This window comes from Carex rostrata, chromosome 12, assembly GCF_964058835.1.
Source record: "Carex rostrata chromosome 12, lpCarRost1.2, whole genome shotgun sequence".
Classification (NCBI taxonomy): Eukaryota; Viridiplantae; Streptophyta; class Magnoliopsida; order Poales; family Cyperaceae; genus Carex; species Carex rostrata.
Genome location: NC_135929.1, coordinates 2,105,415 through 2,119,859, shown reverse-complemented (window position 1 = coordinate 2,119,859; position 14,445 = coordinate 2,105,415). Strand labels below are relative to the sequence as shown.

The following is a 14,445-nucleotide window of genomic DNA, read 5'->3' as shown; positions in this document are numbered from 1 at the left end:
AAAAGAAAGGAAAAGGACAACAGTTCCTTCCTCGACGGGGAAAATCCCAAACCATCTCACATTGCTTCTCTCTCTCTCTCCATCTTCTATCTCTCTCCCTGTACATGACCATGAGCTCCGATTCAGATCCCCCAAAGCTCCCCCAATTCGTACCCCCATCTCTCGTCTCCGATCTTCAGTCCGCTCTCCTGTCCCGTCGAGCCGCCGCCTCCCCACCGGAGGCTACCTCCGACGAACCGACCTCAGAGGAGGCGAAAGGAGGCGAGGCTACCGCCTCTCCCGTCGAAGAGTCGCCGGGAGTCGAGTCTTCGTCCGCTGACGTGGCACAATCTGTCAGCGAGACCAAACCGATCGTGCTTGTTACGTGTGCAGATGGAATTAACTCGGCCGGGCTTGAATTTCTCGTCACCGCTCTCGTCAGCACCGGCCAGTATGACGTGAGCGTATGCGCGCCTGAGTCGTGAGTTCATTTCTAGGATTCTTTAGTCCCTATATTTTTCACTGTTAATTCAGACGAGTTTGCAATTTTTAAATTTCGTACCTTGACATGTATTCAGTGGTGGACCACTTAGAGCCAACATTCAGATAAACTGTGCAACTAAGATATCAATTGAAGTGCAACTAATTATGGTTGAAGACTGAATACAACAAATTTGGATAGAGAAACTATCATTATTTCCTAATTAAGCCACCTGCTTACTTGTCAATATCCACTTCAATGTATCAATCAGGTTCCATTTTCACCAATGGCTAATTGAAGTTTTAAGTTTTGTAATATTGGTGCCATGATTTTAACCAAGATCAATTTAAATTTTCATCTGTTTAGGCGGAGGAGTATTTGACTGAAAAGTAAAAATTTATCAAGTACTTGACGAATCATACTAAGATGCAATACAAGCTGGTCAAGTGCTTTACTGTTCTTAATGTTTTATTGTGGTTTTGTTTTTGAAGAGGGAAATTTGCATCGGGTGACTCAATTACAGTTGGAGAAACAGTTGTTGCAACTTCTACAGAAGTCAGCAGTGCCAAAGCTTTTCAAGTTTCTGGTAATTTTTTTAGTTACAATTCAAAGAGTGCACTCTTGCAAATTACTTTGTTTCATACAAAAAAAATTGAGTGGCCTACCATTCAGACCCAAATGAGCTTTAAATTAATATTAGATAATTAATTCTGTTGTTCTTTTTACCCTTTGTTGAATAGGGACACCTGTTGATTGTGTTTCTTTAGCATTATCTGCTGCTTTGTTCTCTTGGTCTAAACCAACAGTGGTATGTGCTATTAAATCTTTGTTGTCTTTTCTGAAATTAATTATGATGTATATTATTTGAATTCTAAGCTATTTCTGCAATAAAATTCAGGTCATAAGTGGTATTAACAAGGGATCATCTTGTGGTCATGAGAGGTACATTTATGTCTTATGTACTGATATTTATGCCTTGGTTGTTTTGTTTCAAATTGCCATCTCTTTGTTCCAATTATGCAATCATTGTTCTTTTATTTAGCTTCCACTCAGGTGCAGTTGCTGGTGCAAAAGAGGCTTTAATGTGTGGCATTCCAGCAATAGCCATCTCCTTGAAATGGTATTTTTTTTCCCCTTCAATTATTATGTTTCTTTTCTTCATAAATCATAATGTATTCAATGGAAGTGCCACTGGAGGCATTTACAATAATTTATGTGTTGATCTTTTGGCAATCATGCCTTTTGGACTACAACTTGAGGACCGCAGAATTAGTTGTTATGTTGTTATATTATAATGTCTTAAGTAGAAGTACAGCGGAAATATTTCCAATATATTTATGCCTTGATATGTATATATATATTTATATTTTGGCAATCACTCCTTTTGAACTACGATTGACTTGACACACATTTTTCACTATATCTTTCTAGGAAGAAAAATGAGAGTCAAGATACCGATTTGAAGGATGCAGTTAATGTTAGTATGCCTTTGATTCAAGCAGCTATAAGAGATGTCAAGAAGGGACACTTTCCCAAAAGCTGTTTTTTGAATATAGGAATACCTGCTTCCCCTTCTACAAACAAGGTATCTACCTTAGAAATTTTGGCACTAATTTGTTCTTTTTTCTTTGCTGTGAGTAAATTTCCATTAGTTTTTAACAGGGAGTGAGGATAACAAAGCAGAGTGAATGGAGACCAATGCTGAGCTGGCAAGCCACATCAGCAAACAGGCCTCCTTCTGTGGCCCCACAGTTCCTGGCTATGCACCAAAGCCTTGGCCTCCAGCTGGCTCAGCTCGGCAGGGATGCCTCTGCTGCTGTCAGTATTCTTCTGTTTATTTATGTGTTCTTTTATGCAAAAGCTTGTATCATTTAAATGTTACACTTACAAACATGATGCATCAATTAAATTAGGGTGCTGCTAGGAGAGCAAATGCACAAAGAAAGAACGTTGAGGTGGAGTCTGTGGCTTCTGCTGGAAAGCCGGAGACCAAAGAAGTTGTTAAGAAGCTCTTTCGCCTTGAGGTAGGCAGACCACACACTCACATGCGCCCATACATAGAACATTTTTTTTATTTCTGAGTTTTTTTGCATGTCTAAATGAGGCTTCAGTCAACAACATGTCCTTTGCAGAAGTACAGAAATAAAAATAAAAAATAAAAAATAATACTATTAATATGGGATCACAATTGCGGTGCTGGTTTGGCATGGTTGGTGTCTGATAACCAGTACTAGTTTACATACTCGTACTGCAGAGTAATATGCTTGTTGCTGAAACTATTAATATGGGATCACTAAACGTCATGGCCTTTTCTGGGTCTTTCACTTAAAAATTATTTAGCTTATATGCCAGATGATTATTGCTGAAATTCTGTTGTATGATTTCATAAAGATCTTACGGTTTTGTTTTTATTTTAAAATCCAGCTTGTTGAGAAGCAGCAGGATGAAGGTTTAGATGGTGGTCTTGATTATGTGGCTCTTGAAAATGGCTTTGTACGTTCCTCTCTCTCTCTCTTCCTTTCCCTCTTACACAACTTGCGCATAAATGTGAGCATGCGCAAATGGACCCACACAGGCCAGACCATGTCCCAATAACTCACATGTGCTGCCATCATCGTGATGGCACAGTGTGTCTTACTAATACCACCATTACGAATCTGAGCTGTGTAATTAAAATCAGATGGTTTGATATCAGATCGAAAATCAGTTTCTCTTATAAGATCAATAATGTGGTTCTAATAATAGTACCAGCTTTCCACGATTGTACTGTCACCAGATGCGGTCAGATCTCTTTATATCATTTTATAAGGAAGCTTCTAATGAGCTTTGTTGTGTGCTTTTCCAAACAGATATCTGTGACTCCGCTAGATATGCAACTGCGCATGCATCCTGAGATCCAGGTGTCAGCTTCTGATTGGCTCACCTCTATTCTCAAAGGAGATGAAGAAGATTGAAAACCTGACTTGGTGGTCTCCTTTAACACAAAGTTAACAATCTCCATAGGTTTTCTCTTTTCGATGCTTCATTCTTTCTGTTCTTTTTTGTTTGTTTGTTTTGTTTTATTCTCCTTGAAAGTGTTTTTCAAGCTTGATCTAACAGATGATTTGTTATTTATTTATCTTTCCTTTGTTTTTGTATTTAAATTTAACCGATGCTTGACCCGTTATATTAGTCCAAACGGTGGAAGCATGTGGTGCTAGGTACTTCCATCTTTGTTCTGAGAGGTTGTATGGTGTGTACAATTTCTTATTTGATTGGTTTGGTTATTATTTTCATGTGTTAATTTCATGTAACAAATAGTATTTTCAATCTCGTGGAATCAAAACATATTCTGTGTTTAATTGCAACTGGATCTTTCTATAATGGTTTTCCTTCTTTTGCACCAACAGTTTCGAAGCTTCACCAATAGTTTTAATGCCTTGAAATTGATCCCGGTTTTTAAAATAGATACCAAACCAAATGCAATCATACACGAGTATTGATTGCCAGATTCCAATTAAATAAATTCTTAATCCGAAAGTTTATATATTTTAAATTAACCCCAGTTAGGTAAGGAAGCATTTACCTTGACCCATGAGTCCATGACCCCTGTACGGTCCCCATTTTGGACCGTAAAATATCATTAAATAAGCCCCAGACAGAGACCAAACTAGTATTCATGACAATTGTTATTTGATTATGATCCGTTTATCTGTCTCTCTTTTTTATTATAAAAAAAAAATATCAAACAGAGACATGATAAGCTCACAGACTGCCGCCCCATGATATGATATTGATGTATTAAATATTGATTATGGATCCTTTCTATGTTGACCTAATAAATCAATATTCATCGCGCTGATCTATAACAAGCATTCAATCAGCCACCTCAGTTTTCGTTCCATGTTTTAAGAGTTCTGACGCTGACATTTCAACTGTTAAGTTTCATCTACAAATTAAAATGTGATTCTTCTTGTTGGAGAATTCAACTTTTGCAATTGATCGCTTTCTTAATACATTTGTTTTATTAATCCTTCAAAGTGTTCGTTTTTTGTCTGTAATTTTGAATAAAACGAACTCGAATTCTGTAAGTTCTAACATGCGGTCATTAATTTTGACAAAGAATAGGGACAGTACCAAATTGAGCGTTTGCAATTTAGATTTGAACCATTAATACCAAAATGAGGTTAAGACCGCGACGAGGTAAAACAAAAATAAAAAGATGGATGTTAGAAGGACAATAAACTTATTTGATAGCAATAATAAATAAGAACATAATTTTCAAGATTTTAAAAAGTTATGGGTAGATACTATACGGTTTAGATAAGCTATGTATCATCAATCGATTCTCAAGTTACATCGAATTTGATAAATAATATATTTAAACAACTAGAACATATTTGCATCTGATTATTTTTATCTTGATAATCGTGATTTGTTATGGTTTTTCAAGTCAATGTGATTATTAGTATATCTCATACTGTCATATAACCGACATTTTTATTTTTACCCCATTAAAAAATTATTTTAATAATAATAACCAAAGTTTAGCAAAAGTTTTAAAAATACCCCACCCGTGGAAATTTTCCACGGGCTGGAATTGAAATTCTCATTTTTTTTCTAAACAAATTTTTTTTTGTATTGAAATATTAGAAATGTTGGATATATTTCTTTGAAAATAGATGGAATACAATATAATTTGATTTATTAGAAAGACTGTAACAAATAACTCAGATTAATATTTTTCAGGTCGGATTTTTCGCGGCCGTAAGAAAAATTAATATATTTCTGTATGTGTTATTGAAAAAAAATAAAAATGCTTAGATTCTGAGTTATTGATCCCGGTTCAAAAGTCACTTCTATGTAATCTAGAAAATATTGTGATCCTTTTAGGACATTTAATTTATGGAAAGTTATATCTATTTTTGAAAAAAAACAAAAACTTTAAGTTATTTAATAATTATTATTCAAACAACATCGGCGAGATCATAAACGGATTAATTTTAGATGAAAATGATTCCCTTTTCTTCTTCTTTTTTTTACTGTGAAAAACCTTGTCCTTTAATACCATGTCACTGGTCACCCCTATTCAAACGAAAATTTGTCTGGTACCTTCGTCAATGGCAAAATTACCCACGGTTAAAAAAAATAGCGAACGGTGAAATTTATGCAAATTATAGGTTTCAATAATGAGATTTGGGTTACCGAGAATTTTGTCCGAATTATCCTTGAAACAATATATTATCCTCTTTTAACTAATCTTACAAATACATAAAGATGTACTCGAATGTTTCATGTGATTGCAGGTTAATACAATTATCGTTTTCGTAAAGCACTGCATTTATGAAATTAATTTTAAATTAATTTTAAAATCACTGCAATCATGCAATTAAGGATGATTACTTTTAGCGTTCTAAAATTAATTTCTGAGATTGATGAGCGAGTAAGAATTAATATTTTTTACCAACAATACATTTAAAAAGCAATATAAATAAAAAAGAATTATCCATAAAATTATTATACCGTTCTAAAATTATAAATGAAACTATCATCTAAAATTTAAAATTAAAATAAAATTACTAATTAGTAAAATCTACCGAGCTCTATAATTACCCGAAATGAGATGCATCGTACATGGGACTTGTGCACTTGACAATATGTTATGTGCACTTCTTTAAAATATATATATATATATATTTTTATTTTTGCATGGTCTATATCCCAAACAAAAAAAGAAAGCTCAGGAGGAGTTAGTACAATAATTTGAGCACAGATTACGAGATAGTTGGATCAGATGAACACGCTGGACAGCAGAGATGATCTGAATTCTAAAAAATAATAAGTCTATAATTGAAAGGAGAAAGAGAAACAAAACAAAAATAAAGAACAGTTCAAAAGAGTTCAAAACAAATTAGAAAAATATTGCAAGAGTATCTTTACACAGCAAGGTCGACAAAGGAAAAGACAGAAAGTTTCCGTCAGACTGAGCCTAGCAAACAGTGATCATATATTTTCCTCTCCAGTGTCTGACAAAAGGACGTCTCCATTTTCTTGCAAAACCATGATGTTGATTGTTGCTAAAAATGTAAAAGATTCAAATTTGTTTAATTTTTGTTTATTTTCATCTTATGTTTCTTATGGATAAAATTTAATGCCAATGCTTGACTATTAGATGCAAATATAAAAATGAATATGTGATTGCCATATTATTATTTTAATTTATGGGTACGAAGAGATTTACTACAATTTATTCATATATCTAATTTCTACCATTGTTTTTTTTATTTGTAACCATTGTGACAAGTTTAAATATAATTATCTATTCATGCATATAGAAAATGGTAAAACATTTGCATTTAATGGTTTGTTTGTTTGATTTTTAGTATTTTTGTTATTTATTTGTAGAGTAATCCTGCCTATATGCAAGATTTAATATAAATCTTACTTTAGAATGCATTCTAATAACAACAATTAAGTATGAAAGACAAGAAACATTATCTTACAATAATAATACTTGGAGTATTTGTTTTTATAATATAACATCTTATTCACTAGGAAAGCATTCTAATATCTTGATCTATATATTTTTCGAAGAATTTCCAATCAATAGATTGTCAAAAAGTACTCTTTTCTAGAGATTTTTTTTACATCACTTAAGTTTAAATTTGATCATTAAATATACACTAGAATCACTCTAATAGTATAAAAAAAATCTTGTGAGTCCATAAAAACTTATTTAATTTAAAAATAATAAATTACAATCAGTTGGCATAAAGTTTGTAGATCATCTTTTTCCATAGAAATTGAATAGAAAAATTAAATAATAAAAGTTAGATATGAAAAAATATAGTTTAAAATTATAAATACTTTTGTGTGTGTTAAAACTAACTAAGACTGCATTTTTCATATAAGACTGTATAATGATGTATTTTTTGATTCAAATAAGACTGCATTTTTCATATGTCCAAAGGAGAGAGAATAGACTTCCTTGAAACATTTTTATCCAGTTTTTTAGAAATTGAGAGGTTTTAACAAGATGGGTTCTGAAAATTGAGTGGACAAGTGTTTCCTTGCTTGCTTGCTTCACCTCCTTTCTCTCTCTCTCTCTCTCTTCATTTTACAGTCTAATCCTTCCCACCTTCTCCTCTAAAGCCTGAAACTCATCTGTACTTATATCTTCTGTTGTTTAAGAGTTTTGTTTCTTTTCCTTTCATGGCCATGATGCTCTGATTCTGATATAAGCCGAAGCTTGCTGAAAAATTGAAGAGCAAGCCTTGCAAGAAATAATTAAATTGGGGGTCTGGTCTAGCTTTCCATCATTCCATACTGTTTAAAGGTAGAGGTACCCATTTGTTTTGCCAATTTCGACCCCTAATAAATGCTGGAGCAAGGACTCAACTGGAATTAAATGAATTCCTATATCGTCTGTTGATTGTTCTCTTTGTATTGCATGATTTATTCCCCCCCTGCAGATCTACTATACATCCCTGAGATGTCTACTTCATCATTTAATAAACGCTTCCATTTAATGCAAGTTTGCTGGGAATGACAAATTAAGAGGAGTGCTTCTTTTGTGTAGTTCATGCGAAGGCAGCTCAGTTGGCAACAAGCTTTTAATTATGGAAATGAGCACAACCATGTCCAATCCTGATTCAGTTTCAGACTTTCCTTCTTCTTCCAATCCAACACCAAACAATAACAAGAGAAAGAGAAGCCTCCCAGGAAATCCAGGTCACATCTCTCTCTCTCTCTCTCTCTCTCTCCCTCTCTCTCCCTCTCCATCTGTATGAAAAGAATTTATATTTATCAATATTTTTTTCATGAGTTCTTTTGGCTAAATTCTCTTGCTAATTAACCTAGAATATTTTTTTAATAAAAGCTTGTCTGTTTTCTGTACTTCTTTTGTCTACCTTTTTTGTCTTTGAGTGGTTTTTATTTTGGGAACAAGACAAATTGCTCAATGCATCCACTATCACTACTAATTCCTCACAAGTTTTCTGTTACAAGGAAAAGCAACTTGAATTCCTTTTAACTCTTGCTTTGCTCTAACTGTCTATACAAAAGTCAAAAGTGATCACTTTTCTTCTTGTTCTCATATTATTAATTATTTATTTTTCTTGGTTTCCTGAGTGTTTTTTTAATAAGATGTACCATTTGATCATTTCATTCAAAAAGATAGTTGTTTCTGTAAGAAAGCCAATGAAAATAATTGAAGTCCTTTCACCATCCCTTTTTCTTTGTGCAGTACAAGATAGATCGCTAGATTTCCTATCAAATCAAATCTTTTGGTGGTAATTTTGAAAAAACAGAACAACTACCATCCTTGTGGCAGTTTTTTAAGCTTCATACTAAATTATTCTTAATTAAATCAGTCAGTCCCAATAATAAAAATAACAAAAAACCTACAAATTCTAAATAAACTCTTTGCTCAGTGTCTTATCTCTATCAAAACAAGCATACTATATAATTCCCTCTAAACATTTTTTCTTCCTCCATGGCAGACCCAGCAGCAGAAGTGATAGCTCTGTCCCCAAAAACCCTAATGACCACAAACCGGTTTGTTTGTGAGATTTGCAACAAGGGTTTCCAAAGAGATCAAAATCTCCAACTCCACAGGAGAGGCCACAACCTGCCATGGAAGCTCAAACAGAGACCCAGCAAGGAATTGATTAGAAAGAAGGTGTACATCTGTCCTGAGGTGACATGCGTGCACCATGACCCGTCTCGTGCTCTAGGCGACCTAACCGGAATAAAAAAACACTTCTTCAGGAAGCACGGTGAGAAGAAATGGAAGTGTGAGAAGTGCTCTAAGAAGTACGCGGTGCAATCCGATTGGAAGGCGCATAGCAAGGTGTGTGGCACCAGGGAGTATAAATGTGATTGTGGCACTATCTTCTCTAGGTAAAATTTTCTTTCCTTCTAATTTTGGTTTGTTCCTTTGTTCTGATAATGTTTCTCTATGTTAACATGTTAGAAATTTAGCATTAATTCTTGATTACTATTTGGAACTTTTGTTGTGATGAAGTACTTTGGATAATTAAGTATACATATATGATGCTGTGCTTTACTTGCCACCTTGCCAATACAAAATGCACCAACGTTGTTAATTAGGGACCTGACAAGTTTTGAGTTTTAATGATTATATGTTTTAAAAGCCTTTTACTATTGAACAATGTGAAATAATTAAGAAATTTATTTTTAGAATACTACTTTTTCTGCTTGTAAATTATTTCTTTGATTCATGCACTAATATGTTAAAAATTTTACATGATTTCATTTGAAAAACTTAGCTTTTTATGACACTAACAAGCTACTTTGTTGAGCTTTTAAATGACGCCAAGTTCTTGAGGGTTGATATTTTTTTAGGTCCGTTTGGATGAGACAGAATAGTGCTAACCTGAGTTAGCTACTATTTTGAATTTGAGACAAAGAATAGTGCGTTTGGGGGAGCTTTTAAATGACGCCAAGTTGGGTTAGCTCACTATCTCAAATTTGAGTTAGCTCACTATTCTCATTAATCCAAGTCTTCATCCAAACACACCTAATTAGAGAGATATTTGAAGTGGTTTGGAAACATTCTTTTTGCCGCGAGTCTCCTTGTCTAAATATTTTTGAATTTGAAGCTAAAATAACTTTGCATGTTATATCGATCAGCAGTCTGGTTATATGTTGGTGTCATGTCACTTTACGTACTTGGTTTTTGACAGCATCAACTTTTAACACTTAGAAAGGACATGACATGGTACCAGTTCTTGCTTTTTATCAGCAACTGTCCATTTTTATTTCAGAGATAGAGTGCCTTAAATTTATCCCCAAAACCATAAATAGTGGGGTTTCAGCATTACATAATGAAAGAAGCAAAATACTTGCATTGATTATATTTTAAACGGAATGCTTTTTGTTTTTTTGTTTAAATAGAAAAGTCCTAAGGTCATTTACATTTTCGACTCGTTAAAACAATGTTTTTCAAATAATATATGAGCATGCATGTAGATGTTGTTTCTTTTTTGTATAATAGAAAAAGATATGGCGCTTCATTGATTTAAACATACATGTGAGAAACTTACTATTAATTCAGACTAATTTCCATCTTTCCATGAAAAAAAAATCATATATTAATTACCCGGAAATATATTTTTGTTTTTGTAATCAATTTTGAAAATTAAAACACCTAAAATTGAAAGAAAATACCGACTGTTATTTGATTTTGCATTTAATTACTTGTACATAAATCCTGTTTTTGCGGTTCATTAATTGAAGCAATTAGGAGCCAAGGATTATATTTTGTTGTATACTTATCTCATTGTCTGGACACAGAATTGCCAAAAATGTACTAAAGCTAGCGTACGCTTTGAGGAAATAGAACAAAAGGTTACCATATAAGGATTGAAAAGAAGCCGAAGCCGAAGCAAAAAGATTCCTATACCTTTTTTTTTTTTGGAATTTGAAGTAGAAAAAAATATTATATCACTTGATGCTATATTGTATCTGTCTTCTATCTCTTCCATATATGGACCATATCCCACCATCTTATAAAATTAATAATTATAGATGTTATTGCTCAAGCAATTCATCATCAGTCATCACTAAAAAAAATGGATCTATCTCACATTTCATACCTCATTTTTCTCATGGAAGTTGGGAATGGCTGTACCTCCAAAACCCTAAATTTTTTAACCAATTGTTATGTTTGAAGGTATCTTGTTTCTCACTCTATATATCTGACAAGTACATTCGCATGCAGAAGAGACAGCTTTATCACACACAGAGCTTTTTGTGATGCATTGACTGAAGAGGCTACTTCTACAAAAGCTACACCTCTACCTGTTCCTATGCCTACACCTATACCTAGTACACTAGACCCACAAGCCCTTCTCTTTTCTCAAGACTTCTCTTCCTCTCTCATGCAAAACCAATTTTCCCATTTGCATGCAAGAACAAATGCACCAAATGAAGTTACTCTCCAAGACCAGTGCATGAAACAAGAATTCATTTCTCCATGGGAAAGCATGTCAATGCCTCTTCCTGCTTACCCAACAAGTGCCAGTGCAAGTCAAAATACGGGACTTGTTGGTAATTCTTCGGCTCACTTATCGGCAACTGCACTTCTACAGAAGGCTGCTCAAATGGGTGCAACTATGAGTAATGGTTACAACACACAAATGGCTTCTCATGGTTCTAATGCAAACATTTCTGGCTTTGGTCTCGGGTTGGTTTCGACTTCCCAGCAAGACCAGTTGCATGAAATGGTGAACAGGTTTGATGGGTCAGATGGGTTGAGAGGTGGTGATGTGTTGACAAGAGATTTCTTGGGTCTTAGAGCTTTGTCTCAGAGAGGAATACTTAGCATGCCTGGTTTAGATCAGTGCATGAATGCTTCTACCAGTTCCTTCGATCAAAACAAGGAACCATGGCATGGATAGATACGCGCGCTTTAATCTCTCTCTCTCTCTCACATATATACTCTGATTAATTAAGTTGTAGCTACACTTTTTTTTTTGTTGAGAATTGTAATGAAGAGTTAGCATATATTTGAGAGGCAGAGAATTTGATGTGAGAAAAATGCTTCATATTAGAATTCTTCTATGTTTGTTCTCAAATCTAAAGCCGCTTTGGCGCTTTCCTTCTTTAATTTATTTCTTCAGAGTTACTTCGCCCCGAAATACTTTTATTTAACTTTCTTTTCAAAATGTTAGAAACTCACAAGTCAAAATTTGCACAAACAGTAGAGGCATCTTGCATTTTATCTTCCAAAATAACAGCAAGGGGAATAAAGACGGCCAATATATATCAATCCAATTAAGGGCTCACCCACCTGAACTAGAATCCGTACCCCCTCGGATACCTTAGACTATTGCATGAAAGTGAAGGATCTGAATTTAGTCCCGGCCGGAACAAAATATCCAATGCTTATTGTAGATTTGTTTTGAGATTCGTGTCAGAGTTAAAAAAAAAAAAAACGCTATGAATTTATTAATTGTCTCAAGTATATGCGTGATGTAGATTTTCTAAACTAGGGTTGTTAACGAACCAAGCTAATACTACAATAATGGGAGGGTATCCGCGGGCGATATAGTTGGTATATCCTCGCGGATACTACCGTCGCTAATAGAAAAAACACCTTTACGTCGGTATACCGTCGCGGATAGTCACTTTTTATGTGAGTTAATATTGTGAGTCGCTCATAATGATGTAGTTAGAATTTGAGGAGTGAGTGATAGGTATAAATTGGATTCAGTTCTTTTTTTTTCTAAATGGATTCAAATTCGAATTGCTTCTATAAATCCCTTACTGCCTCTGCACGAGTTGCCTATCAAATTGCATCTCTGTCTATTGAATTGGAAGTAATTTCTAAATTACTAATTGGTATCAATATTACTAAAACAATTACTTGTACTTTCTAAAACAACTATCATAATCTCTACTTTCTGACTCTTCGTTCGTGTTTTTGGTTTTTCTCCGTTAAAATCGCATAGGGCAATTTTTTCTGGAGCGGAGGCAAGCATCAGGGTCGTGTGAAATTAATTTATTAGGGAATGACTAACAGTACCCCCATTCAGTCCCCTACCTGTCCCCCGCGCTAAAAGACAAAAAAAAGTACAATGAGGGACCACTAACTGACGCGCACGTGGTAATTACTGCCAATGAGCAAGGTTAACGTGATTTTATTCATTGTCAAAACGTATAGTATTCATACCTACGAATGTATAGTATTCATACTTATTATCTATAATATTTGTCATATGTAAACACAAACTAGAGGGGACCATTAATCTTGGAGACCAGTAACGACCAGGAGGACCGCTGACGACGTCTAACAACCTGTATTGGGGACCGCAACCGTCTGAAAGCGATATTTGCCAAAATTGGGGACCATTACAACGAATTTATACAATGAAGTATTAATATCTAACTAATAAAATATTAATATCTAAATAATAAATTATTCATATCTAACAAATTAAGTATTCATATGTTGACAACATGAAGTATTCATATATATAAGTATTCATATCTAACTAATGATGTATTCACATCTGACATTAACAATATTCATACTGAAGATTACGAAGTATTCATACATGTATGAAATAATTTATACAATTTAAAATCAGACACCTCTTCATTTCACTTAAAAAGTTTTTTTTTTTTTTATAGTAAGTATGTTGTGTTCATATCTAACAAATGAAGTATTCACATATAACTAATGAAGTATTCATATCTAACTAATGGAGTATTTATAACTAATTAATGTAAATATGAAGTATTCATATCTAATAACATGAAGTATGCATATTTAACTAATAAAGTATTCATATGTTGCACTCTGACAACCTTTGCTGGGCTAGCATGGACCCCCTCCGATGGTGCACCATGCTTTCCCCACTGGATCTCATCGGAGACGAGGTAAGATTGTGCCGGATCGCACCGAATCTCGACGGTGCACCACGCTCTCCTCGCTGGATCTTAACGGCGCACCATGCTCTCCTTGCCGGATCTCGCCGGTGCACCACGCTCTCCTCGTTGGATCTCGACAGTGCACCACACTCTTTGACGGTGCACCACACTCTCCTATATATGGTTGGCGATCGCAACTGGATGAGCGAAGGAGCGGTGATGTGTGAGGGAACAAGATTAGAGAAGATGGCGTGAGGTGGGGTGAGAGAGACGCGTTATTTTTTTGGATATGGATAAAGATGATTAGTTAGCTAGTTAGGGGGGAACTGTTAGGGAACAAAAGTTAGGGGAGTAATATCTTTACTCAATTTATTAATGTGTAGTTGAGGAGAAAATTGAAATTGATTAATGAGTTTTGAGTTATCTCAACAAATTAATTTTAATTAGACTGTTCAGATTCAGTGATAGACAATGTGTATTCCAGAGATAGACAAACCTATATTTACAATGATGTAATAATTAAATTTTCAAATTTAAAAGTAGACAAATGCATACTCCTGAGAATACCTAGCCCCATCACTGATTGCTCATAGACCAAGAATCAAAAA

At 34.4% G+C, this 14,445-nt stretch overlaps 2 protein-coding genes and 1 long non-coding RNA gene across 6 annotated transcripts; all 3 read left to right on the top strand.

The window, feature by feature from the left end:
- Positions 1 to 3,729, top strand: LOC144562906 (Survival protein SurE-like phosphatase/nucleotidase). The gene is made up of 10 exons (XM_078312262.1): positions 1 to 460; positions 952 to 1,046; positions 1,201 to 1,268; positions 1,359 to 1,402; positions 1,503 to 1,580; positions 1,892 to 2,045; positions 2,123 to 2,278; positions 2,374 to 2,484; positions 2,885 to 2,953; positions 3,310 to 3,729. The coding sequence occupies exons 1-10, from the start codon at positions 105 to 107 to the stop codon at positions 3,412 to 3,414; spliced, it is 1,236 nt and encodes a 411-aa protein (XP_078168388.1). The 5' UTR covers positions 1 to 104; the 3' UTR covers positions 3,415 to 3,729.
- A 3,790-nt stretch (positions 3,730 to 7,519) lies between these two features.
- LOC144563152 (zinc finger protein GAI-ASSOCIATED FACTOR 1-like) lies at positions 7,520 to 12,045 on the top strand. Of its 4 annotated transcripts, none has more exons than XM_078312564.1 (4): positions 7,520 to 7,775; positions 8,019 to 8,170; positions 8,941 to 9,340; positions 11,184 to 12,045. In XM_078312564.1, exons 2-4 carry the CDS (start codon positions 8,059 to 8,061, stop codon positions 11,860 to 11,862), a joined length of 1,191 nt encoding a protein of 396 aa, XP_078168690.1. In that variant the 5' UTR covers positions 7,520 to 7,775; positions 8,019 to 8,058; the 3' UTR covers positions 11,863 to 12,045. The 4 variants fall into 4 exon arrangements, with proteins under 4 accessions (XP_078168690.1, XP_078168689.1, XP_078168688.1 ...); XM_078312563.1 differs by having other exon boundaries at positions 7,549 to 7,775; positions 7,912 to 8,170; XM_078312562.1 differs by having other exon boundaries at positions 7,700 to 7,706.
- LOC144563154 (uncharacterized) lies at positions 9,367 to 10,843 on the top strand. Its single transcript, XR_013514271.1, has 2 exons — positions 9,367 to 9,805; positions 9,989 to 10,843. It is a non-coding gene; the product is annotated as an uncharacterized LOC144563154 (long non-coding RNA).
- Positions 12,046 to 14,445: the final 2,400 nt, after the last annotated feature.

What these genes read in the sequence shown, in the direction of transcription:
- LOC144562906 (XM_078312262.1), top strand. Translation starts at nt 105, where the DNA reads ATGACCATGAGCTCCGATTCAGATCCCCCAAAGCTCCCCCAATTCGTA. An exon ending in AGCGTATGCGCGCCTGAGTC is followed by an intron (nt 461 to 951) that starts GTGAGTTCATTT and finishes TTGTTTTTGAAG; the next exon opens with AGGGAAATTTGCATCGGGTG. An exon ending in TGGCTCTTGAAAATGGCTTT is followed by an intron (nt 2,954 to 3,309) that starts GTACGTTCCTCT and finishes TTTTCCAAACAG; the next exon opens with ATATCTGTGACTCCGCTAGA.
- LOC144563152 (XM_078312564.1), top strand. Translation starts at nt 8,059, where the DNA reads ATGGAAATGAGCACAACCATGTCCAATCCTGATTCAGTTTCAGACTTT. An exon ending in AAGCCTCCCAGGAAATCCAG is followed by an intron (nt 8,171 to 8,940) that starts GTCACATCTCTC and finishes CCTCCATGGCAG; the next exon opens with ACCCAGCAGCAGAAGTGATA. An exon ending in TGTGGCACTATCTTCTCTAG is followed by an intron (nt 9,341 to 11,183) that starts GTAAAATTTTCT and finishes ATTCGCATGCAG; the next exon opens with AAGAGACAGCTTTATCACAC.